The sequence below is a fragment of the Ovis canadensis genome, chromosome 3 (assembly GCF_042477335.2).
Source record: "Ovis canadensis isolate MfBH-ARS-UI-01 breed Bighorn chromosome 3, ARS-UI_OviCan_v2, whole genome shotgun sequence".
In the NCBI taxonomy this organism is placed as follows: domain Eukaryota; kingdom Metazoa; phylum Chordata; class Mammalia; order Artiodactyla; family Bovidae; genus Ovis; species Ovis canadensis.
In genome coordinates this window covers 94,568,075-94,592,277 of record NC_091247.1, presented here as the reverse complement: position 1 = coordinate 94,592,277, position 24,203 = coordinate 94,568,075, and the positions used below count along the sequence as shown (strand labels likewise).

The 24,203-nt window shown below is 37.9% G+C and overlaps 1 protein-coding gene and 1 pseudogene across 2 annotated transcripts in view; both read left to right on the top strand.

Annotated features, from left to right (window-relative positions):
• Nucleotides 1–24,203, top strand: part of EXOC6B (exocyst complex component 6B) — a 726,749-nt gene that overhangs the window by 439,145 nt on the left and 263,401 nt on the right. For both annotated transcript variants that reach the window (XM_069583682.1, XM_069583683.1), the window contains exons 17-18: nucleotides 6,984–7,118; nucleotides 18,125–18,304. In XM_069583682.1, coding sequence (XP_069439783.1) covers nucleotides 6,984–7,118; nucleotides 18,125–18,304 — 315 coding nt within the window. The remainder of the gene's footprint in view (nucleotides 1–6,983; nucleotides 7,119–18,124; nucleotides 18,305–24,203) is intronic.
• On the top strand, nucleotides 18,588–19,492 carry LOC138435175 (large ribosomal subunit protein uL1 pseudogene; annotated as a pseudogene).

Genomic DNA, 24,203 nt, shown 5'->3' with positions numbered 1-24,203 from the left:
GGGGCTTCCCAGGTGGCTGTAGTGGTAAAGAACCCCTCCTGCCAATGTAGGAGAGGCAGGTTTGACTGCTGGGTTGGGAAGATCCCTTGGAGGAGGGCATGGCAACAAAGTCCAATATTCTTGCCTGGAGAATTCCATGGACAGAGGAGCCCAGCAGGCTACAGCCCATACAGTCGCAAAGAGTCTTACATGATTGAAGCAACTGAGCTGCAGGGCAGTCGCAATGTCCATGTGTAAGGTCATTTCTTGGGTTGTTGGGAAAGGGTATTTGCTATGACCAGTGTATTCTCCTGTCTAAACTCTGTTACCCTTTACCCTGCTCGCATCCCAAACCAAACTTGCCGGTGGTTCCAGGTATCTCTTGATTTCCTACTTTTATATTCCAGTCCCCTAATGAAAAGGACATCATTTTTGGTGCTAGTTCTAGAAAGTAGGTCCTCATAGAACTGGTCAGCTTCAGCTTCTTTGACATCCGTGGTTGGGGCATTGATTTGGTTTGCTGTGATGTTGAATGGTTTGCCTTGGAAGCGAATCGAGATCATTCTTTCTTTTCAGGTTCCACCCAAGTACTGCATTTTGTACTCATTTGTGGACTGTGAAGGCTGCTCTTCTTCTTCTAAGGGATTCTTGCTCATAGTACTAGATATAATGAATTAAGTTTGCCCATTCCTGTCCATTTTAGTTCACTCATTCCTGAGATGTTCTATCTTGCCATCTCCTGCTTGACCATATCCAGTTTACCTTGATTCATGGACTTAACACTACAGGTTCCTATGCAGTATTGTTCTTTACAACACTGAATGTACTTTCACCATCAGGTACAACCATGATTGCTCATCATTTCCACTTTGTCCCAGCTGCTGCCTTCTTTCTGGAGCTATTAGTTATTGCCCTCTGCTCTTCCCCAGTAGCATATTGGACACTTTTCTACTTGGAGGGCTCATCTTCCAGTGTCCTATCTTTTTGCCTTTTCATACTGTTCATGGGGTTTTCCAAGCGAGAATACTGGACTGGGTTGCTATTTCCTCTTCCAGTGGACCATGGTTTGTTGTAACTATTCACTATGACCCATCCATCTTGGGTGGCCCTGTACTGCATGGCTCATAGCTTCATTGAGTTATACAAGCCTCTTTGCCATGACAAGGCTGTGATCCATGAAGGTTTTACAATGAATGAAAGGATACTCTCTTTATGAAGAATGTAATTATAGAAAAGCTTAAAATATAAATTAGACATAAAAGAATTTATTACACATGAGAGCAATATACCTTCACTTAAAATCCTTCTCAAATATTATTTCCTTAAAGAGGCCTCTTGACCCCCCTATCTCCGAGTAGCTCAGACAGATTAATACTATCCCCTTGTACCTCCTTTTTCTCTTTCCTATTCCCAGTGCTTACTACCACCTGCTGTCATACTATGTGTTTATATGTGTTTACTACAATCTCCATGAAACCAGGGACTTTGTCTTGTGTATAATTATGTACAACCCTATCCCAGTTCCTGGGTATATAGGAATTGTTAAGTAATGAAAGAGAGAAGAAGGGCGGGGGGGTGGGGGAAGAAAGTAGGTAGGTAGGTTTTCAGCATAAAGTTAAAGAAATTTAGAGGGGCTGGTAGTTATACCATATTGAACACATATTTTTATGGTTATAATCATGCCCCAGGGGACCTGAATAAATGACCAATGCTTTGCATTCTCCTTTTCCTTTTAATATGGTTTAGATTGATGACCATGTGGTTCTGTCCTATGTTATCTCCCGCATATCATTTGTCTCCATCCCCTATTGTTAACAGCAGTGATATTGCTAATATTATGTTAAAACATGTATACAGAAGTTTTTCAAATATAATCTTTGTGTTAGTCCTTTGAATTCAAAACCAATAATTCCAAGTATTTTAATAGTTTAGGTATTTACCATAGAGATGGTATAAAATGGGTAGCTGACACAGCTTTTTATACCCTTGCTGAGGTGAAATGGAGATAAAATTCCTTGAAGTCTTCAGTTCAGCTCAGTTCAGTCACTCAGTCATGTCCAACTCTTTGTGACCCCATGAACTGCAATTCACCAGGCCTCCCTGTCCATCACCAACTCCTGGAGTCAACCCAAACCCATGTCCATTGGGTTGGTGATGCCATCCAGCCATCTCATCCTCTGTCGTCCCCTTCTCCTCCTGCCCTCAATCTTTCCAAGCATCAGGGTCTTTTCCAATGAGTCAGCTCTTCGCATGAGTTGGCCAAAGTATTGGAGTTTCAGCTTCAACGTCGGTCCTTCCAGTGAACACCCAGGACTGATCTCCTTTAGGATGGACTGTCTTAGGGATAGCTTATATTTGTGAATGAGAAATAAGACTGTTATTTCATTTTTAATATTTTCTATCAGTAGTTGAGAGGCATTGGTGGGTGGAAAGAGTCATTTTCTTGGCTTGGATTAGTCCATTTGGAGCTTCAGTATACTAAATTATCTGTTTTGGGGGACAAGGTAATGTAATATATCCTAATATAAGTAGATGTGTATACTTCAGAAGTAACTTATAGTCAGGAACGAAAACCTCTTCTTGGAATTTAAGGCTTAGTTTTGAACTGTTAATGATTATGAAGACATTTTCTTTCCTGGAGTTTGTCAGGAATATGAATACCTGTCTGTGATCATGGTTCGGCCTCTACTGTGGTGTTTGGAGCAAAGTTGAAGAAGTGATGCCTACAGTCTACTCTGTGCCTTCTTTATTAGATTCTCTCTGATTTTAGGAAGAAAAGACTCCCCACCCCCTGCAAAAACAAATTCCTGTTTCTTAATGGTTTTTCATCTAAGTATCTTCTGTCATTTAGTTGTGAGAGGTGTTTATTTGCTTTTTGGTGGGGTTTTTTTTTTTTGGTACAATTTTCATAGAACTCCACTTTATATGAGCTATAACCAGTATCTTAATACATTGTTAGTTCCATGTTCTTGAAACAATAGGACAGTTTAGATTGCTGCAGTGATATATTTTTAAAAGAGAGTGGGTAGTATGGGTTAAAAATATCAAAGGAGCTCAAACTCTGATGGAAGTTGATATAAGAAATTGCTTCATTTCACCCTTAAGTTCAAAATAACTCCCAAAGCATCTGGCTTCACATCTGTAAATGCCCTTTTAAGGATTTTGGTTAGCTGTCATTCAGGAGTAGAGATCACTTAGACCTCATTAGCAGCCAAATATTCCCTTTGAAAATGACATGGTATCTACTGTAATCTTAGAGTGTTTTAATAGTCTCTTCTATGCTCAGCAATGAAACATTTCAAAAGTGACTGACAGCCAATTGATGTAATTCATGGTGATCTTTTGTGTTGACAGATCTTTAAAAAGTCATGGGAAATTACTACTGTACCCAGTGAAGCCGCCTCCTTTTTTTAAAAACTGCCAATATCCTGCAAAACATGACAATTTTCTCTTTGACTGCCACTGTTTTTTATTTCTATAACATGACACGATTCCTCCTTATTATTAGGATTTCTTTTGATAGATAGAATGTGTTCCCTATTGGTTATGCTCATTTTAAAATAGAAAATTTTTGGTTCCCCAGATTAACTCTCTTACTTTTCTAGCTTCCACATCAAGACAACCTTTCCAGTAGCCACATTCCCACTCATGAGGAAGAATGATTTAACGTATAAAATTTAAAATTTTAAAGTGATTTTAGTCCTTCTCTGAAGAAGAAACACATTGAAAGGAAGAGGATGAGAAATCACTTATTTTTGTGGGTGTTTTTCCCTAAAGCACTCTCAAGTTAAAAAGCTGATATTTTGGGTAATTTTATAGGTGACAGAATTTTTTTTCCAAAATTCAGAGTGTCCAAATTCAAACTATCGAATGAATAGAAAGGACCTGGGTATGTGCTAAGTTGCTTCACTCGTGTCTGATTCTTTGAGACCCCATGGACTGTAGCCCACCAGGCTTCTCTCTCCTTGGGGATTCTCCGGGCAAGAATACTGGAGTGGGTTGCCATTCTGTGCTCCAGGGGATCTTCCTGACTCAAGGACTGAACCCATGTCTCTTATGTCTCCTGCATTGGCAGTCATGTTCTTTCCCACTACCCCAACCTGGGAAGCCCAACCCTGGGATGGAACCCAGGTCTCCCATAGTGCAGGCAGATTCTTTACTATCTGAGCCACCAGGGAAGCCCAGAAAGAGCCTAATGATTAATATGAACTTGTCTGATGAATTGTGGGAAGTCGTAAAAAACTTAGTCCCATTGTTGCCCTAACTTATCTTTCTTGGAACTGGGTCTTTTATCTTTGCCATTATGTTTCAAAAGTAGCTGTTTTTGGCTGATCCTTAGGGGGTAGAAGTTACCTTTTCCCTTACTTGAATCTATTACTAAAGCATTATTATGAGTTGACATGTATTTTTGGAGAATGAATTGTGTATTTGGCCCTGTGCTGTGTGCTGTTTGAGGAAGGGGTTGTTACTCAGTCGCTAAGTCATGTCCGACTCTTTGAGACTGCTTGGACTGCAACACACCAGGCTTCCTGTCCTTCGCTATCTCCTGCAGTTTGCTCAGATTCGGGTCTGTTGAATCAGTGATGCTATCTAACCATCTCACTCTCTGCCGCCCTCTTCTCTTTTGCCTTCAAGCTTTACCAGCAGCAGGGTCTTTTCCAATGAGCAGGTTTTTCAGTCAGATAGCTATAGTATTGGAGATTCATCTTCAGCATCAGTCCTTCCAATGAATATTCAGCATTGATTTCCTTTAGTACTAATTGGTTTGATCTCCTTGCTGTCCGAAGGACTCTCAAGAATCCTCTCCAGCACCACAATTTGAAAGCATCAATTTTTCAGCCTTCTTTACGGTCCAGCTTTCACGTCTGTATATGACTACTGGAAAAACCATAGCTTTGACTATATGGACCTTTGCCAGCAAAGTGATGTCTCTGCTTTTGAATACACTGTCTAGGTTTATCATCGATTTCCTTGCAAGGAACAAGTGTCTTTTAATTTCATGGCTGCAATCACTGTCCGCTGTGATTTCAGTGCCCAAGAAAATAAAATCTGTCACTGTTTCCACTTTTTCCCCTTCTATTTGCGATGAAGTGATGGGATGGGATGCCATGATCTTAGTTCTTTGAATGTTGAGTTTTAAGCCAGCTTTTTCATTCTCCTCTTTTACCTTCATCAAGAGGCTGTTTAGTTCCTCTTCACTTTGCCATTAGAGTGTTATCATTGGCATATCTGAGGTTATTGATATTTCTCTCAGCAATCTTGATTCTAGCTTGTGTTTCATCCAGCTCAGCATTTCTCATGATATAATAAGCAAGGTGACAATACATAGCCTTGATGTACTCCTTTCCCAGTTTTGAACCAGTCTGTTGTTCTGTGTCTGGTTCTAACTGTTGCTTCTTGACCTGCATACAAGTTTCTCAGGAGACAGGTAAGGTGGTCTGAGATGTACTCAAATCTCTATAAGAATTTTCCACAATTTGTTGTGATCCACACAATCAAAGGCTTTAGTATAGTATTTCTGATTACGGTCCTATTAATAATTTAATTTAATATTCCACAGCATAATATAGTCACTTTTACTGAAGTACAATTCCATCTTTTAAACATTGTTTTGGAATATCATTTGATTTAAAAATGTGTAGTACCTCCCTTCATCTTTAACTCCAGTTTTCCCCTTCTGTCATCTACTCACTTCTCTGGATTATTATCTCATTAGACTAAAAGAAGATACAAGTTCATTCATAGCCTTAAACACCAAAACTCCCCTGCCTACCACAACCCCACCCCTTGACATATTCTTGTGAAAATGAAAAGTTAAAGACGTGGGAAAGAAAGGTAAAAAAAGGTTCCATTTTACTTTCTCTTTGTGTTTCTTTTTGGGGAATGTGAATAGTTTTTTATAGTTGAAATACATAGTAGGTATCAGTCATTAAAAATTTTAACTTAATTTTTTACACAAGGTAAAATCAAAGCATGGAGATGTATAGTTGATGTCAGCCCCTGAATCTGATAGTTCAGCCTAATATACATAAAAATGTAGCACTCCAGGGCTGCCATCTTAAGCTTATGCTAAAAGGCACTGGCTGAAATCATTAAGATGAGACCATAATTTGAAGGTTGATGACTTGGATTTGAATCCCAGTTTAATTTCATTTTTTGTTTCTCTTACGGTAGAATGGAAGTAATAATTATACCCACTTAACTTACTTCTTCTGGTTGCTAGGAGGGTGATATAAGAAAATGAACTGTGAAGTGGTTTAGAAAGTTTAATTCTATAGACAACAGTTTTCTTCCTCATCCTGCTCTCGAAGAAATTTACAGATGGCTTTTTATCTTATCAGTACTGCCTTCTCTAAGGATCTCTTCTATAAGAAAAGGAAAATAGTATTAACAAAAGAATGTTTAGTCTTCATAATAAGTGTGTTAGAAATTATTAATATTTTACAGGTAAATAAATAGGCTTAGAGAAGTCAAGAAATTTTGTCAGTATCGATAATTTGTAAGTAGTTGCTCCCTGATTTCTCTGATTCCTGTGCTCATGTTTTTTTCTTTCATAGAAACTGATGTAGTTTATTTATATATTGCAACTGTTTCAAAATTCCTATGTTCATTGTGCCTTATTTTGAAACTTACTGTCATTTACTGTCTTATTCTTTTAGTAGGAGTTTATTTTATTCATTTGGCAATTATTTATTTCCAGGTTGTATGCTAAATACTATCAGTTTTTTATCTTAGCCTAGCCTTTATTTTAAACCAAAGATATGAGTTTAAAATAGTGACATTTACTCGTATAGTAGGGGGAAATGCCAGATTCTTTGGGAAGTCAGGGAAGTCTTCACAGAGGAAGTGATACCTAATCCTGTGTTTTCACTTTAACATTTACAGAATACAGAATGTCTCTGCCATTGTGCCTTTTGTTTTTCTTGCACCAGCAGATTCATAATGAGCCATGCATCCAAGGGTAAATAGTCAAATGACCCTTACATGTTCTTGTTATTTTCTAGCTTGTCCAGATTATTATCAATACAACACACTTGGAGAAATCCTGTAAGTACTTGGAGGAATTTATCACCAATATCACTAATGTCCTTCCAGAGACAGTCCACACTACCAAGCTGTATGGCACCACGACTTTTAAGGTGAGAAAGTCCTGCAGTACTATGGAAGTGCTTCTGGTGTGCTGGGGCATTATACCTATCCTTGCTTTGTTTCTCCCATAAGTCATACATGGTCTTGAGAATAAGTCCTTATTATTTCCTTAGGAAAACAAACACTAATGCCTATTTTGTGGTGTTTAAACTAAAAAGGGTCTATAGTTGTATTCACTGAATCTTCCTTATATTTCATACATAAAAATGACTGTTTTCCTCTATTGACTGCCTGGCATTCAAGAAGTTTTAAGTTTGGTCTAGAAAATGGTGATTATAGCTGGAATCAACAGCAATTAAAATTTAAATTTAACCATCTTCTCTTCTCTGTGTCCTACTTCTAGTCTTTTTTCTTTTTTTAACCTTACTAGAACATGTATGTTTTAGGATTCTGTTGCTATTGTTTGATGATTTTAGTTTTGGAGCAAATATATGTTTTGAAATCCAGAAGTTGATATGAATTAGATATGAAGTTCAAGAATTGAAATTTTGTTCTCTATTTCTCTTTATTGATACATTCCCTTGAGAATAGCTTTAAGAATACAAATCAAATTTGATTCATGTTGCTTATTATATTTTATGAGATATAGAAATTGTTGGTATGATCTACTTTTTTTCTGTTCTAAGAAAAAAGAAGTGAAAGAACCTGTCCAAAGCAAGCTTGAGAGAAAAGAACAAAGCTAGAAGCGTTACACAGTCTGATTTCAAAATGTATTATAAAGCTATAGTAATCAGAATGGTATGGTATTGACATAAAAACAGAGATATAGATCAATGGAACAGATTGCAGAGCCCAGAAATAAACATGCATATATGGTCAATTAATTTATGACAAAATGGCCAAGAATGTATAATGAGGAAAGGATGGTCTTTTCAAAAAAGTAAATCAAAACCACAATGTGATAATGCATCACACATGTTAGAATAGCTATCAGTAAAAATACAAGAGATGATAAATACTGGTGAGGATATGTAGTAAAGGGAACACTTGTACACTGTTGGTAGGAATGTAAATTGATATAGCCACTATGGAAAACAGTATGGAGGTTCCTCAAGAAATTAAAAATAGAGCTTGTAATTTCTTGAGGAACCATATGATCTGGCAATTCTGCTTCTGGGTGTGTATTCAAAGAAATTGGAAAATTGTATTTCAGAGTTATATATAGTTCCATGTTCATTGCAGGAATAATCACAATAGCTACAATATGGAAACAGTCTTCAGATAAGTGGATAAAGAAATGTTTTATATATATATACACACACACATATTCTCCATATATGTATTGATATTGATATGTGTGTATATATGAATATTATTCAGTTATGAAAAATAAGGGCATCTTACCATTTGTGACAATGTAGATGGACCTAGAGGGCATTATGCTAAGGAAAATAAGCCACACCAAGAAAGGCAATTACTGCTTTTATATGTGGAATATTTTTGAAAAATTAGTAGAAAAGTGGTTGCCAGGTACTAGAAGAGTAGGTTAGGCAATAGAGAGTAGTTGGTAAGGAGGAACAGACTTTAGCTTTAAGAGGAAAAAGAGCTAAGAATCTAATGTAAAGCATGGTTTCTGTAGTTGATAGTACTGTATTGTATAATAGTTGCTAAGAAAATAGAACTTAAATGTTCTTATAGAAAAAAAGGTAATATGTGAGGTGATGAATGTGTTAAATAACTAGTGATGGAAAAAAAATACTCTCACGATATATATGTGTGTTAGATCACCACAATGTATGGTTTTAAATATCTTACGATTGTTTTCAGTGAAGCTGAAAAAAAGGAAAAAATGGTATGTGTGACAACCAGTGTATTCTTTCTCTAGGTTTATCATTACATAGTCTGCTAGATGAGTTACACATTTATGATGTGACCTTGGGTTATTTCAAATTATCTATAAAGTTACTTACAATAAAATTTATTATACATGATTTATATTTGTAGCTTGTAAACTTTTCAATAATGTCTCATTTTATTAATATTGATTCTCTTTTAGTGATGGATAGACTTATTTTATAAAGAGGCCCCAAGTATTAATATGAAAATATGACAAGAGATTTAAGAGTTTTAGGATGACTTTCCTTACGTAATTTAATAGGAATTATAAATATTCTTAAATATTATCATTATTATGGAACATGGGTAATAATTTTATCAAAAAGTATTTCTACATGATTTCTACATGTGGAATCCAAAATTTCCCCTTGAAAGAAAATGAGGTAGGGACTTATAGTTGAGTGTTGAATAGAAAATAGGAGAGAGAATGTGATGTGCATTTATAGTTGTTTATCCTATGTGTGTGATGTAATTACATACATATGTATGTACGAATATGTAATATGTACTACTATTCTTCCTCTAATCCATTTCAATTTTCTTATTTCAAGGGCTTTTCAAATTATGGTTAGAAATCCTCCCAGAGGATGACTTGTGTATTTTGTTGTTGTTCCAGCATTAAAATTGCTGAGGGAAAATTAAAGGCAGACAGGAAGGCATAGAGGTTGAGCAGCCAGTTAAATACTTAGTAAAGGAGAAGTTCTGGAGACCACTAAAGGTCATGTTGACAGTGCTTATTGGAAACACTGATTGCTTAAAACACATTGAAAGTTTATTTTTACCAGGACTGTTTCAAAGCAGCTAACCCAGAACTCAGTATAAACATGGCAATTATAAGAGCTTCATATTGTGTATTTTCCTAAGCTACTGTTTCCAGAAAACTTCCCCTTGCAGATGGAAACCTTAATGCTGAAAATGGGGCAAAAATAATCAGAAGGTCTTCAAGGTATTTTCTTCCAGAGTTCCTTCTTCTTTTTACCATATGTGACCCAATCAAGCTGATATTCTTAGCTTTCCTTGTTTATAAGAATTCCCTCACTCACTTACAATATAAAATGAAGGTATTTTACATCACAAATATTGCCTGTGTACCTACTATTAAATAAGGTAGATTTTTGGGTAGAAGAGAAAATACTTAGTCCTTTAGTTTAGAGTTTATAATCTATAGGGAAGATAGTCACTGTAAATTCTGTAAAGAACTGTGCAGAAAAAAAAAGCTATAATAATACAAAAAATACATTTAACTTCTCCTTTATTCTGAAAGTTTTTATAAAGCATTTTTTACATACCAGGCAATAAACCAGTCTCCTGGCTTGACATAGCTTATATTCTAGTGGTGATAGATGACACACAAACAAAAAATTTAATATAATGTCAGGAGAAGGCAATGGCACCCCGCTCCAGTACTCTTGCCTGGAGAATCCCAGGGATGGAAGAGCCTGGTAGGCTGCCGTCTATGGGGTCGCACAGAGTCGGACATGACTGAAGTGACTTAGCAGCAGCAGCAGCAGTGTTAAGAACTAGGAAGAAAAAGAAATCACCTGGATGAAATCAGAAATTGAATCACTTGTATTTCTAATAGATAAGCATTTCTAGTCAGAGCTAGGCCTTCCTAGGTGGCTCTAGTGGTAAAGAACCCACCTGCCAATGCAGGAGATGTGGGAGATGTGGGTTGGAAAGATCCCCTGGAGGAGAGCATGGCAACCCACTCCAATATTCTTGCCTGGAGTATCCCACGGACAGAGGAGCCTGACAGCCTGCAATCCATAGGGTCTCAAAGAGTCAGACAAGACTGGAGTGACATAGAAGTTACAGTATAGTAGAAGGTATTATGTAGTCAAGGTGATCAGTATGCAGAGGGGTCAGTCTGGCAATGTTGTATGTATCGTTTGTGATAGGAATGGTAAGAGACAAGATTAGGAATCATGATTTCTGGATTTTAGGCCACAGTAAGGAGAAGGCAATGGCACCCCACTCCAGTACTCTTGCCTGGAAAATCCCATGGATGGAGGAGCCTAGTGGGCTGCAGTCCATGGGGTTGAAGAGAGTCTGACACGACTAAGCGACTTTGGACATGACTGAGCGACTTCCCTTTCACTTTTCACTTTCATGCATTGGAGAAGGAAATGCCAACCCACTCCAGTGTTCTTGCCTGGAGAATCCCAGGGACGGAGGAGCCTGGTGGGCTGCCATCTATGGGGTCACACAGAGTCGGACACGACTGAAGTGACTTAGCATCAGCAACAGCAAGTATTTTTTATTTTACTTGAAATGAAATGTGAGGCCATAAGAAGACTGGAAATGGTGGTAATAACCTGATTTTATAATGGGTAACACTGGTTGCAATGTGGAAAATATACAATAGGTCAATAAGAGTGGAAGAAGGAGCCAAATCTGAAGGTCATTACAATAGTCTAGGTAAGAGAGACTGATCATCTGGACTATAGCAGCAGGGATAGAAGTGTAAAGAAATATTTTTGAAGGTAGAGATGGCAAGTTTGACTGCTAGATTGCGTATGAGGTTATAAGAGAAAGCATGGGGTCAAAAATTATTCCAAGATATTTAAACTAAGCAAACTAGATGAGTAGTGATGCTATTACCTAAGATAGGGAACAGCGAGAAAATAACAGGTTTGGGGAGTGGCAGTAGAATCAAGATTTCCATTTTTTTAATATATTATATTTGAAATATTTAGTAGGCATTTATCATAGAGATATTAAATTGACAGGATAAAGTCATAGTTGTACATAAAACTTTAAAACTCATGTATATATAAAGATGGTATTTAATACCATGGAGCTGGCTTTCTGCTGGGAATTGAGTATAGATAGAGAAAAGCTGAAGAACAGGGAAGCCTGCAGTCCATGAGGTTGCAAAGAGTCAGACTCTTGCTAAGTCAGACTTAGCAACTAACTGAATAGCAACAACCAAAGAAAAGGCATGAGGTTTGAGCACTAAGGAAAATCAACTTTGACAGGTCTAGAAGAGGTGAGTGGTACTTATCCCAGCTATGAAACCTTCAAGGAGGACTTACCAGAAAAGGCTCAGTAGGAGGTGTCCAACACAAGTATCTTTGGACCTGCAGAATGTATCCAGAGAAAGGATGACGAAGGGATAAGGGACATTTTTAGGTGAGGCAACTTCATGTACAAAGATGAAATAATGAAATAAAATTGTACATGTCCATATCAAATAAGGGTAGCAGTGACTTACAGAAGTAGGTAAATATCAATTTGTGAAGCACTTTGCTTTATAATGATGGATAATTTGAATTTCATCCTAATAAAATCTTTGAGAGACTTTAAGCAAGGGTATGTCTCAATTTTAAAAAATAATTGTTTATTTTGCTTAATTGGAAGGAAAAGGACACTTCCCTGATGGTCCAATTGTTAGGAATACTTGCAGTGCAGAGAATGTGAATTCAATCCCTTGGGGAACTAGGGTCCCCTATGCCTCGGAGCAACTAAGCTGACTCCATGCACCACAACTAAGACCTGAGTCAGCCAAATAAATAAATAAATGTTAAAAAAAAAAAAGAAAGGAAGGAAGGAAACAAGGAGACAGGAAGGAAGGATTGAAAAAAGGATGAAGAGCAGAAAGGACAGGAGAAAAGAAGGAAAAAGGAAGGAATAAATAAATCACAATTACTTGAAATTCATAATCAGAAGAAATGAAATATATCTACAAAATATGTTGTATAACTCTATGCTAATAAATTTGAAGATCTATTGGAAAATGTGTGATTAATAAATGATACAAGAAAATACAGAAGATTGGCATAACTATGAAAGAAATGAAAATATTAAGTATTTCTTGAAAACAGGAAGGAGTCACATAATTTTATAAGTGAATTCATTTATGCTTTCATGAAACAGATAACTTCTGTATAATTTAAAATACTCTAGACTATAGAGAAAAAAGGAAAATATCTGTTAATTTTTGTGAAGTCAACAATGATTCAGAAACTAGAGAAACCACAAAAAGCCCTGAACAATTTATGTGAAAATCATAAATAATAAAATATCAAACAAAAGCTGGAAGTGCATAGAAAATAGGGATAAACTAAGGTTATGAATGCAATGATGATCAGTACTATAAAATTATATAAAATTATTCACTACTGTAATAGGTCAACTGAAAAAAAAAGGCATGAATATTTTAAAAGGTATTTATTAATATATAAGACAGATTTTATTCTCTTGGGCTGCAGAATCATCTCAGATGGTGACTGCAACCATGAAATTAAAATACCCTTCCTCCTTAGAAGGAAAGTTATGACAAATCTAGATAGCATGTTATAAAGCAGAGACATCACTTTGCCAACAAAGATCCATACAGTCAAAGCTATGGTTTTTCCAGCAGTCATGTACGGATGTAAGAGTTGGATCATAAAGAAGGCTTAGCGCCAAAGAATTGATCCTTTCAAATTATAATGCTGAAGAAGACTTTTGAGAGTCCCTTGGATTCAAGGAGATCAAACCTGTCAATCCTAAAAGAAATTAACTCTGAATATTTGTTGGATGGACTGATGCTGAAGCGGAAGCTCCAGAACTTTGGCTGCCTGATGTGAAAAGCCAACTCATTGGAAAAGACTCTGATGCTGAGAAAGAATGAAGGCTAAAGGAGAAGGGGCGACAGAGGATGAGATGGTTAGATCACAATAACCGACTCAATGGACTTGAATTTGATCAAACATTGAAACATAGTGGAGGACAGAGGAACCTGGCACACTGCAGTCCATGTGGTTGCCAAGAGTCAGACATGACTTAGCAACTGAACATTAGCAACAGCATATGTAAGACCACATCTCTTCCTGGTAAAATCTCTTAGTAAACCCCTCTATCAGCAATTGACAGATTATTAGCAGAAAATTAGTAAGGCTGTAGCTTAACTGAATTGTGCTATCAATCAGCTGGATCAAATTGACATTTATAGAATATTTCATCTAATAACAACATAAAACATATTCTTCTCAAAAGTCATAAGAACATTCACCAACACAGATTATGTTCTGGGTATTAAAACACATCTTAAAAATTTTAAAGAATAAAAATCGTATGAAACTTGCTCTCAGGCCAAATGGTATTAAACTCTAGAAATAAATAATAGAAAGATAGATAGAAAATCCACAGATATTTGGAGATGAATCTATATGCTTCAGAAAAACACATGGGTCCAAAAAATTTTTTTTCAAGAGAGATTAAGAAAGACTTCAAACTATATTGTATGAGTCCACTCAAACTCATGTCCATCAAGTCGGTGATGCCATCCAGCCATCTCATCCTCTGTCATCCCCTTCTCCTCCTGCCCCCAATCCCTCCCAGCATCAATGTCTTTTCCAGTGAGTCAACTCTTCGCAAGAGATGGCCAAAGTAATGTAGTTTCAGCTTCAGCATCAGTCCTTCCAATGAACACCCAGGACTGATCTCCTTTAGGATGGACTGGTTGGATCTCCTTGCAGTCCAAGGGACTCTCAAGAGTCTTCTCCAACACCACAGTTCAAAAGCATCAAGTCTTTGGCATTCAGCTTTCTTCATAGTCTAACTCTCACATCCATACATGGCCACTGGAAAAACCATAGCCTTGACTAGATGGACCTTTGTTGGCAAAGTAATGTCTCTGCTTTTGAATATGCTATCTAGGTTGGTCATAACTTTCCTTCCAAGGAGTAAGCATCTTTTAATTTCATGGCTGCAATCACCATGTGCAGTGATTTTGGAACCCCCAAAAATAAAGTCTGAGACTGTTTCCGCTGTTTTCCCATCTATTTCCTATGAGATGATGGGACCAGATGCCATGATCTTCGTTTTCTGAATGTTGAGCTTTAAGCCAACTTTTTCACTCTCCTCTGAAACTTTTAAGGTACAACAACCAAAACATGATCCATCAAAGAGAATACTAAGTTGGACTTCATTAAATTGAAAAACTTCTGCTATAGGAAAGACACTGTTAAGAAAATGAAAAGACAATCAGAAAATATTTGTAAAAGGCTTATCTAATAAAGGTCTTATATCTAAAATATGAAAAGAACTTGTAAAACCCAACAATAACAAAATTTAAAACTGGGTTTAATATGCATTCACTCTAAAAGTGGGCAAAAGATCTGAACAGATATCACACCAAAGCATTGAAAGGGTATTATAAATTAAACAACAGTTAGATACCATTGTACAGTTCTTAAAATGACTAAAACCCAAAATAGTAACAACAATTGCTAGAGCAATAGCAACTTTCTCATTCATTGCTGGTGGTAATGCAAAGTTCAGTTCAGTTGCTCAGTCATGTCTGACTCTTTGCAACCCCATGGACTGCAGCACACCAGGCTTCCCTGTCCGTCACCAACTCCCAGAGCTTGCTCAGACTCATGTCCATTGAGTTGGTGATGCCATCCAACCATCTCATTCTCCGATAATGCAAAATGGTAATGTTATTTTGGAAAACAGTTGTCAGTTTCTTACAAAGCTAAACAGAAATAGTCTTTCTATGCAATTGATCAATCATGTTCCTTGATAAGGGGTGAATTGAAGTCTTAATCCACACAGAAATCTACACATGAATGGCCACAGCACCATTGTTCATAATTGCCTGCATTTGAAGACTACCAAGATGTCCTTCAATAGGTGAATGAGTAGACAAACTGTGATGCATACTGACAATGGAATATTATTCAGTGATGAAAAGGAGTGAGCTGTCAAGCCACAGAAGACCTGGAGAAGATTAACTGCACATTGCTAAGTGAAATAAGGCAATTTGAAAAGCTACATACATGATTCTAAGTATAAGACACTCAAGAAAGTTAAAATTTTGGAGAAAGTAAAATGATCAATTATTTCCAAGATTTGGGGATAAGCGAGGTAGGGATAGTTAGAGCAGAGTGGATCTTTAGGGCAAGAAAACTCTTCTGTATGATTCTGACTGTAATGGTGAATACATGGCGTTATCCATTTGTAAGTAACCATAGGACTGTATAACATGAATAGTAAAACCTGATGCAAACTATAGACTTTAGTTAATAATAAAATGTCAGTATTGGTTCATCTGTCATAACAAATGTTCCACACTCACTCAAGGGTTTTTTTAATTGGGGAGCCAGCAGGAGGGAGACAGGGGTGCAGAATCTGCAAATGCTCTGAGCTTTCTCTCAAGTTTTCTTCAAGCCAGAGTTTCTAGAAAATAATGTTTATTAAAAGAAAATTTAGTAAAATGGGAATTCAAGGACAACATTAGATTATCATACAAGTATATAAATAAGCAAGTAATCAGAGAAATGTTCTTGAAACTGTTCATATAAGTAAACATAGTTAGTACCTATATTAGAGTATGTAAATACCTTGCAAAATTATGCAGGTTTTAAAAAGGTGAAAATGGAGAAGAGGTTATGAGTTAGCATAAAATTTGGAGGTTAGAATTTATAGGACATAGTAACTGACTATGGAGAGGAATCAGTGGAATCTAATATGTTGCTTAGATCTCTGCCTTGAACTGAAATGAACAGATGAAGAGTGGTTCAGTGCATGAAAGGAGGCACGCCAGGCCTCCCTGTCCATCACCTACTCCTGGGGTCCACCCAAACCCATGTCCATTTAGTAGTTGATGCCATCCAACCGTCTCATCCTCTGTTGTCCCCTTCTCCTCCTGCCCTCAATCTTTCCCAGCATCAGGGTCTTTTCAAATGAGTCAGCCCTTCGCATCATGTGGCTAAAGTACTAGAGTTTCAGCTTCAACATCAGTCCTTCCAGTGAACACCCAGGACTGATCTCCTTTAGGATGGACTGGTTGGATCTCCTTGCAGTCAGATTATAATTATTTTAGTCCTGGACTTAGAATAATATTTAAAGTTTCTGTGAACCATAATGTAGGAAACAATCAGATAAATGTCTCTTTAACAAGAATGAGTTTGGACAGAGATAGAAAATGGCAACCCACTCCAGTACTCTTGCCTGGAGAATCCCATGGAGGGAGGAGCCTGGTAGGCTACAGTCCATGGGGTTGCAAAGAGTCGGACATGACTAAGTGACTTCACAGTAAGTGAAAGGCATAGGAGGTGATGAAATCACTCAGAAAAGTGAGAGGATTAGAGGCCAGAAAAGTAAAAGAAAAACTATGTCCTGAAAGCCAAAAAAGAACAGTGTTATAGCAGAGAATGTTCAACAGAGGATGGTCAAGTAAGATCAGCCTGAAAAATGAATATTAGATATGGTAGCCTGGTGAATTACCCTGGACCAATCCATGTTGATGGATTGTTAGCATTTCAGTTTAGACTATTTTGCCTTAAAAATGTTTTTCTCGGAGCTTTAGTCCCATGACACTTCTTAGCACCTTTTATATGCCACTGTACATCACAACTCTTTTAAATAGGGTTTCTCAAACTTACTTGATTTAGGAACATTTTTTGCTATTGTTGCTGAGTCAGACACGACTGAGCGACTTCACTTTCACTTTTCTCTTTCATGCATTGAAGAAGGAAATGGCAACCCACTCCAGTGTTCTTGCCTGGAGAATCCCAGGGATGGGGGAGCCTGGTGGGCTGCCATCTATGGGGTCACACAGAGTCAGACACAACTGAAGCGACTTAGCAGCAGCAGCAGCAGCAAGCACTTTTCAGGACTATTGTTAATTAGTCCTGAAATTGTTAATTTTTGTAAATGTGTGCCCATTTTTGAAGAAACTTCATTATAAAGAGTCTAGAAAGGTGGGATAGTAACTAGTGGAAACAAAGAGCATTAAATTTGGAACTTCAGGAAACCTACAATAAGGAAAGTAAAGAGACTAGCAGTTTTAAGAGAGGTTGGTATTCTCAGGAGGGAGGTTCTTGGAATCCCAGAAGAGAAGAGAACAGGATCCTGAGAATGAGTATAGTTTTGATAGTTTGTTTGATAGATAGTTGAGTGTAGTTTGATGGATAAGAAAGTAAAAAGAATGCAGATAGCTGAGAGCAGTGAAGGCAATTTCTTATTTGGTAAATCTAAATAATAGCTTGTCTTGCAGACACAAAATAGAAAAGATTCTACTGAACTTTTGGAAAAAAAAATTAATGGAGACTGTAATATTACTTGATATTCTCAATTATGTTACTTTGTTTGAGATGTTTCCAAGCAGAAATTTCTGCTTTCTTTGTAATGCAATTCTGAATGATTATAAATATTTCATATTTCATAGGATGCCAGACATGCAGCTGAAGAAGAGATTTATACCAACTTAAACCAGAAGATTGACCAGTTTCTACAGCTGGCTGACTATGACTGGATGACAGGAGATTTGGGCAGCAAAGCGAGTGATTATCTAGTGGACCTCATTGCCTTTCTACGTAGCACCTTTGCTGTGTTCACACACCTTCCTGTAAGTGATGACTGCTTTTATTTTGTCCATCATATAGAAAAAAGATTTCTTAAAATCTAGGTTGGTGAAAGATATTTGTTTCTGCTGTAACTAGCCAGAAAGCTATGGGTATAAAATCTCACATTATAATTATCCCTTGACAAGATATACAGATTTCTTCTATCTTATTCTAAGACTTCTTTTTTTCATTAACATTTGCATTTTGTTTATTCTGGAAATGATTCCTAATATTATGTCTGCTTATATATCCCTGCTAACTTCAAGGTAATTGGTACAACACATGATGGATGCCTTGGTGGAAGTAAAATAGAAAATTAGGAGTTAGAATTTTAGATATATGTCTTTTAATTCTATAATATCCATTTAATTTTTTTTTAATATCCTCAAATTCTCTGGTAAAATTCTCCAAGATTTTTCTAATTTGTTTATCTTTTCTCTATTTTCTTGAGCATATGTATCACTGCCTTTTAAAAATTGAAGTATAGCTCTTTTCCGGTTATCGCGGCGTAGGGAACTGTGAGCAGCAAAGTCTCCCGCGACACCCTCTACAAGGTGGTGCGGGAAGTCCTGCACGGGAACCAGCACAAGCGCAGAGTTTTTGGAGAAGGTGGAGCTTCAGATCAGCCTGAAGAACTATGACCCTCAGAAGGACAAACGTTTCTCGGTCACCGTCAGGCTTAAGTCCACTCCCTGCCCCAAGTTCTCCATGTGTGTCTTGGGGGACCAGCAGCATTGTGTTGAGGCCAAGGCTGTGGATATCCCCCACATGGACATTGAGGCGCTGAAAAAACTCAGCAAGAATAAGAAACTGGTCAAGAAGCTGGCCAAGAAATACGATGCCTTTTTGGCTTCCGAGTCTCTGATCAAGCAGATCCCCCGAATCCTGGGCCCAGGCCTGAACAAGGCTGGCAAGTTCCCTTCCCTGCTGACCCACAATGAGAACATGGTGGCCAAAGTTGATGAAGTGAAGTCCACGATCAAGTTCCAGATGAAGAAGGTGCTGCGTCTGGCAGTGGCTGTTGGCCACGTGAAGACGACAGATGATGAGCTTGTGTACAACACCCACTTAGCTGTCAGCTTCCTGGTATCATTGCTCAAGAAAAACTGGCAGAACGTCAGGGCCTTGTACGTTAAGAGCACCATGGGCAAGTCCCAGTGTCTGTACTAAGGCACAGCTTAATAAACCATCAAAAAAAAAGAAATTGAAGTATAATTTATTTGCAGTATTATGTTAGGAACTTCCCCGCTGGTCCAGAGATTAAGATTCCTTGCTCCTGATGCAGGGGGCATGAGTTTGATCCCTCACTGGGGAACTAAAGATCCCACATTTCTCACAGCATAGCCAGGAGAAAAGTTACAACATTATATTGGTTTCAAGGTTACAGCATAGTGTTTCAGTGTTTTTACAGATTATAGTCTAAAATAAGGGCTATAATTCCATGTGCTGTATCGTATCCTTGTTGCTTATCTATTTGATACCCAGTAGTTTGTCTCTTAATCCCTTTCTCCTGTCTTGCCCCTCCCTCTTTCCCTCTTGTTTATTGATTCCCTATTGTCTGTTGATCTCTGTTTTATTCATTTTCTCTCTAATCTTTATTATTTCCTTCCTTCTGATGACTTGACTTTGTTCATCTTTTTCTAATTTTTAAAAAAGTGGTTGGTTAGGTACTTTATTTGAGGTTTTACTTATTTCTTGAGAAAGGCCTGCACTGCTGTACACTTCCCTCTTAGAACTGCTTTCTGCATGCTATAGATTTTTGGAGTTTTGTGTTTCCATTTTCCTTTATCACAACTGGTTTTCTGATTTCCTCTTTGATTTCTTATTCAATTAGTTGGCTTTTTAGTAGGATGTAGTTTAGTCTTCACATTTGTGCTTTTCCCATTTTTCTTCCTGTAATTGATTTCTAACTTTGTACAGTTGTAATGGGGGAATATGCTTGATATATTATCCATCTCCTTAAATTTGTTCAGACATTTTGTGGCCTAGCATGTGATCTGACCTGGGGAATGTTTTATCTGTCCTTGAAAGGAATGTATATTCTGGTACTTTTGGATGAAATGTCCTGTCAATAGCTTTTAACTGTTCAAATGTGTTAGTTAAGGCCACTGTTACATGATAAATTTTCTGTCTAGATGGTGTGCTCACTGATGTAAGTGAGGTGTTGTTGCAGCCCCATGGGCTGTAGTCTGCCAGGCTTCTCTGTCCATGAGATTTCCCAGGCAAGAATACTAGTGTGAGTTGCCATTTCCTTCTCCAGAGGATCTTCTAGACCCAGGGATCAAACTCATGTCTCCTGCATTTGCAGGCAGCTTCTTTGCTACTGAGCCACAAGAGAAGCCCAAGTGAGATGTGAAAGTCCTCTTTTGTTACAGTATTATTGTCAATTTCTCCCTTCGTGTCTGTAAATATTTGCTTCGTATATTTAGGTACCCTTGGGGTGTGCATATTAATATGTATAATATCCTTGTCTTGTATCGACCCCTTATCATGGAATAATACCCTTGTTTGTGTTTTGTTGTAGCCTTTGTTTTAAAGTCTATTTCATCTGAAGCAAGTATTATTACCCTGGGTTTCTTATTGTTTCTCTTTGTATGAACTACCATTTTAATTTCCTCACATTCTTTCTATATGTGTATTTTACTTTGAAGTGAATCTCTTAAGCAACATGTAGAAAGGTCTTCTCTTTTCATTTAATCCGTCACCCTATATCTTTTGATTGGAGCATTTGTTCACTGATATTTAAAGCAATTATTGGTAGGTATATAGTTACTGCCATTTTGTCACTTGTTTTCTGATTGTTCTTATAGTTCTTCTCTGTTCATTTTTTCTTCCCTTTGTATCTTCCCTTGTGGTTTTGTTGATTTTTCTTTAGTAGTGTATACCAGAGAACGCTCAGAGTGTTTTGAGATTTTACAATTTGCTTTTTTTTTTTTTTTAACTGTTCAGATTGGGTGATTTCCTTTATTTTACCAGATTACTTACATGTCCCTCTGTATCACTTAGTTTGCTATTCATTTTTCCTAGTGTGTTTTTATTTATTTATTTTTTGTTTATTTTTTTATTTTATTTTTACTTTATTTTACTTTATAATACTGTATTGGTTTTGCCATACACTGACATGAATCCACCACGGGTGTACATGCGTTCCCAAACATGAACCCCCCTCCCACCTCCCACCCCATATCATCTCTCTGGATCATCCCTATGCCCCAGCCCCAAGCATCCTGTATCCTGTATCGAACATAGACTGGCACTTCGTTTCTTACATGATAGTATACATGTTTCAATGCCATTCTCCCAAATCATCCCACCCTCTCCCTCTCCCATGGAGTCCAAAAGTCTGTTCTATACATCTGTGTCTCTTTTGGTGTCTCACATACAGGGTCATCATTACCATCTTTCTAAATTCCGTATATATGTGTCAGTATACTGTATTGCTGTTTTTCTTTCTGGCTTACTTCACTCTATATAATCGGCTCCAGTTTCATCCATCTCATTAGAACTGATTCCAATGTATTCTTTTTAATGGCTGAGTAATACTCCATTGTGTATATGTACCACAGCTTTCTTATCCATTCATCTGCTGATGGACATCTAGGTTGCTTTCATGTCCTGGCTATTATAAACAGTGCTGTGATGAACATTGGGGTACATGAGTCTCTTTCAATTCTGGTTTCCTTGGTATGTATGCCCAGCAGTGGGATTGCTGGGTCATAAGGCAGCTCTATTTGCAATTTTTAAAGGAATCTCCACACTGTTTTCCATAGTGGCTGTACTAGTTTGCATTCCCACCAACAGTGTAGGAGGGTTCCCTTTTCTCCACACCCTCTCCAGCATTTATTGCTTGTAGACTTTTGGATCGCAGCCATTCTGACTGGTGTGAAATGGTACCTCATTGTGGTTTTGATTTGCATTTTTCTAATAATGAGTGATGTTGAGCATCTTTTCATGATTTTGTTAGCCATCCGTATGTCTTCTTTGGAAAAATGTCTATTTAGCTCTTTGGCCCATTTTTTGATTGGGTCGTTTATTTTTCTGGAGTTGAGCTGCATAAGTTGCTTGTATATTTTTGAGATTAGTTGTTTGTCAGTTGCTTCATTTGCTATTGTTTTCTCCCATTCAGAAGGCTGTCTTTTCACCTTACTTGTAGTTTCCTTTGTTGTGCAGAAGCTTTTAATTTTAATTAGATCCCATTTGTTTATTTTTGCTTTTATTTTCAGAATTCTGGGAGGTGGATCATAGAGCATCCTGCTGTGATTTATGTCGGAGAGTGTTTTCCCTATGTTCTCCTCTAGGAGTTTTATAGTTTCTGGTCTTACATTTAGATCTTTAATCCATTTTGAGTTTATTTTTGTGTGTGGTGTTAGAAAGTGATCTAGTTTCATTCTTTTACAAGTGGTTGTCCAGTTTTCCCAGCACCTCTTGTTAAAGAGATTGTCTTTACTCCATTGTATATTCTTGCCTCCTTTGTCGAAGATAAGGTGTCCATAGGTGTGTGGATTTATCTACACACCTAGTGCGTTTTTAATTTCAACTATTGAATTCTTCATTTCTTATTGGGTCTTTTTAAATAGTTTCTAGTTTTTTTATTAAAATTATCACTGTGTAGATATAGTCTTTCCCCTAATTCAGTTAACATTTTTTATAACCAGTGGTTTGAATTCTTTATCAGATTAATTATTTATTTATGTTTTATTATTTTTTTAGGTGTGTTTTCTTGTTCTTTCAATTGATAATGGTTCTTCTGCCATTGCATTTTGCTTAACTCATCTGTTTCTACGAGTTTAGGTGAAACAGTTACCTGTTGTGATCTTGAAGGGGTGTTCTATGTGGCAGCAACCCAATGTGTGCCCTGTGGCTTTGGTGTGAGAGCTGCATTTGATGGGAAACAAGTCACAGTGATAACTTTCCTCAGGGTGTGCTGATAGCATCAGCTTGGTAGAGAGTGGGGCTCCAGAGGGAGGAGCTAGGGTCTGTTCCCAGTGTGAAATGGGGCTTCCCCTCTGCTTAGTGGCCATCAACACTCTATGGGGGTGGGGTCTGTTTCCAAATTCCTGGAACAGAAGTCCTGAGGACCTGGCCTGGGCCAGCTCTGTCCCTTTAACTGTGTGGTTCCCCTTTTTTCCACACTGAGAGCCTTACCTGAGTAGTGGGAACTGCTGCAGTAAGTTGGGTCCTTGGGGGCTCTTGGCTTGTGTTGATTACAGGCAGAGGCTTAAGCTGTCTCTTATGCACTGCCTGTATGGGATCCCACATTTGTTTCCCTTACTCTGCTTTGACTCAGCCACAGGTCCAAGTACTCTGTGTCTCACACTGCTGATCACTGCCCTCTGTCCCAGCTCCCTCTCCCTGTTCGGGAACCACATGATAGTGTTGTTGCCTATGTTGACTCTCAGTGTGTGTCAGGAGGTGAGCTATGCTTGAGTGCTACCATCAAAGATCTGGGTGGCTTGTGATGTTCTGCTTGAGTAAGACTCGACAATTACCCCATCCTCCCCCCCTCCCCCAGGCTCCACCAAAAGACCAGGTTGCTTCTGCATCCCAAGATCGAATTTTCTCCCTGGTCATGACCACCCCAGATTTAATACCCTGCTGAGATGAAGAGTGAATAGCCATGGTACACTGGCTCAGCTTGGGCTGAGTCACACACTGAGGTAGTTGTGGGAAACCTGGCAGCCTCTAGAGCATACCTCTTTCCACACTGTCTTGGGGTATGAATGTGCTCCTCATGAGAGGAGTGCAGACTTCCCACTGCCCTCCTAGTAGTGCCAGTGGCCCTCAAACCAGCCAAGAAAGCTTGTCTCTCCTCCATAGGACCCCAGACTTGGGCATCTAATTTATGGCTCTCACTGCTCACTCCCCTGGGTAGGTGTCCACCCATGTATTCTCCCTTTTACT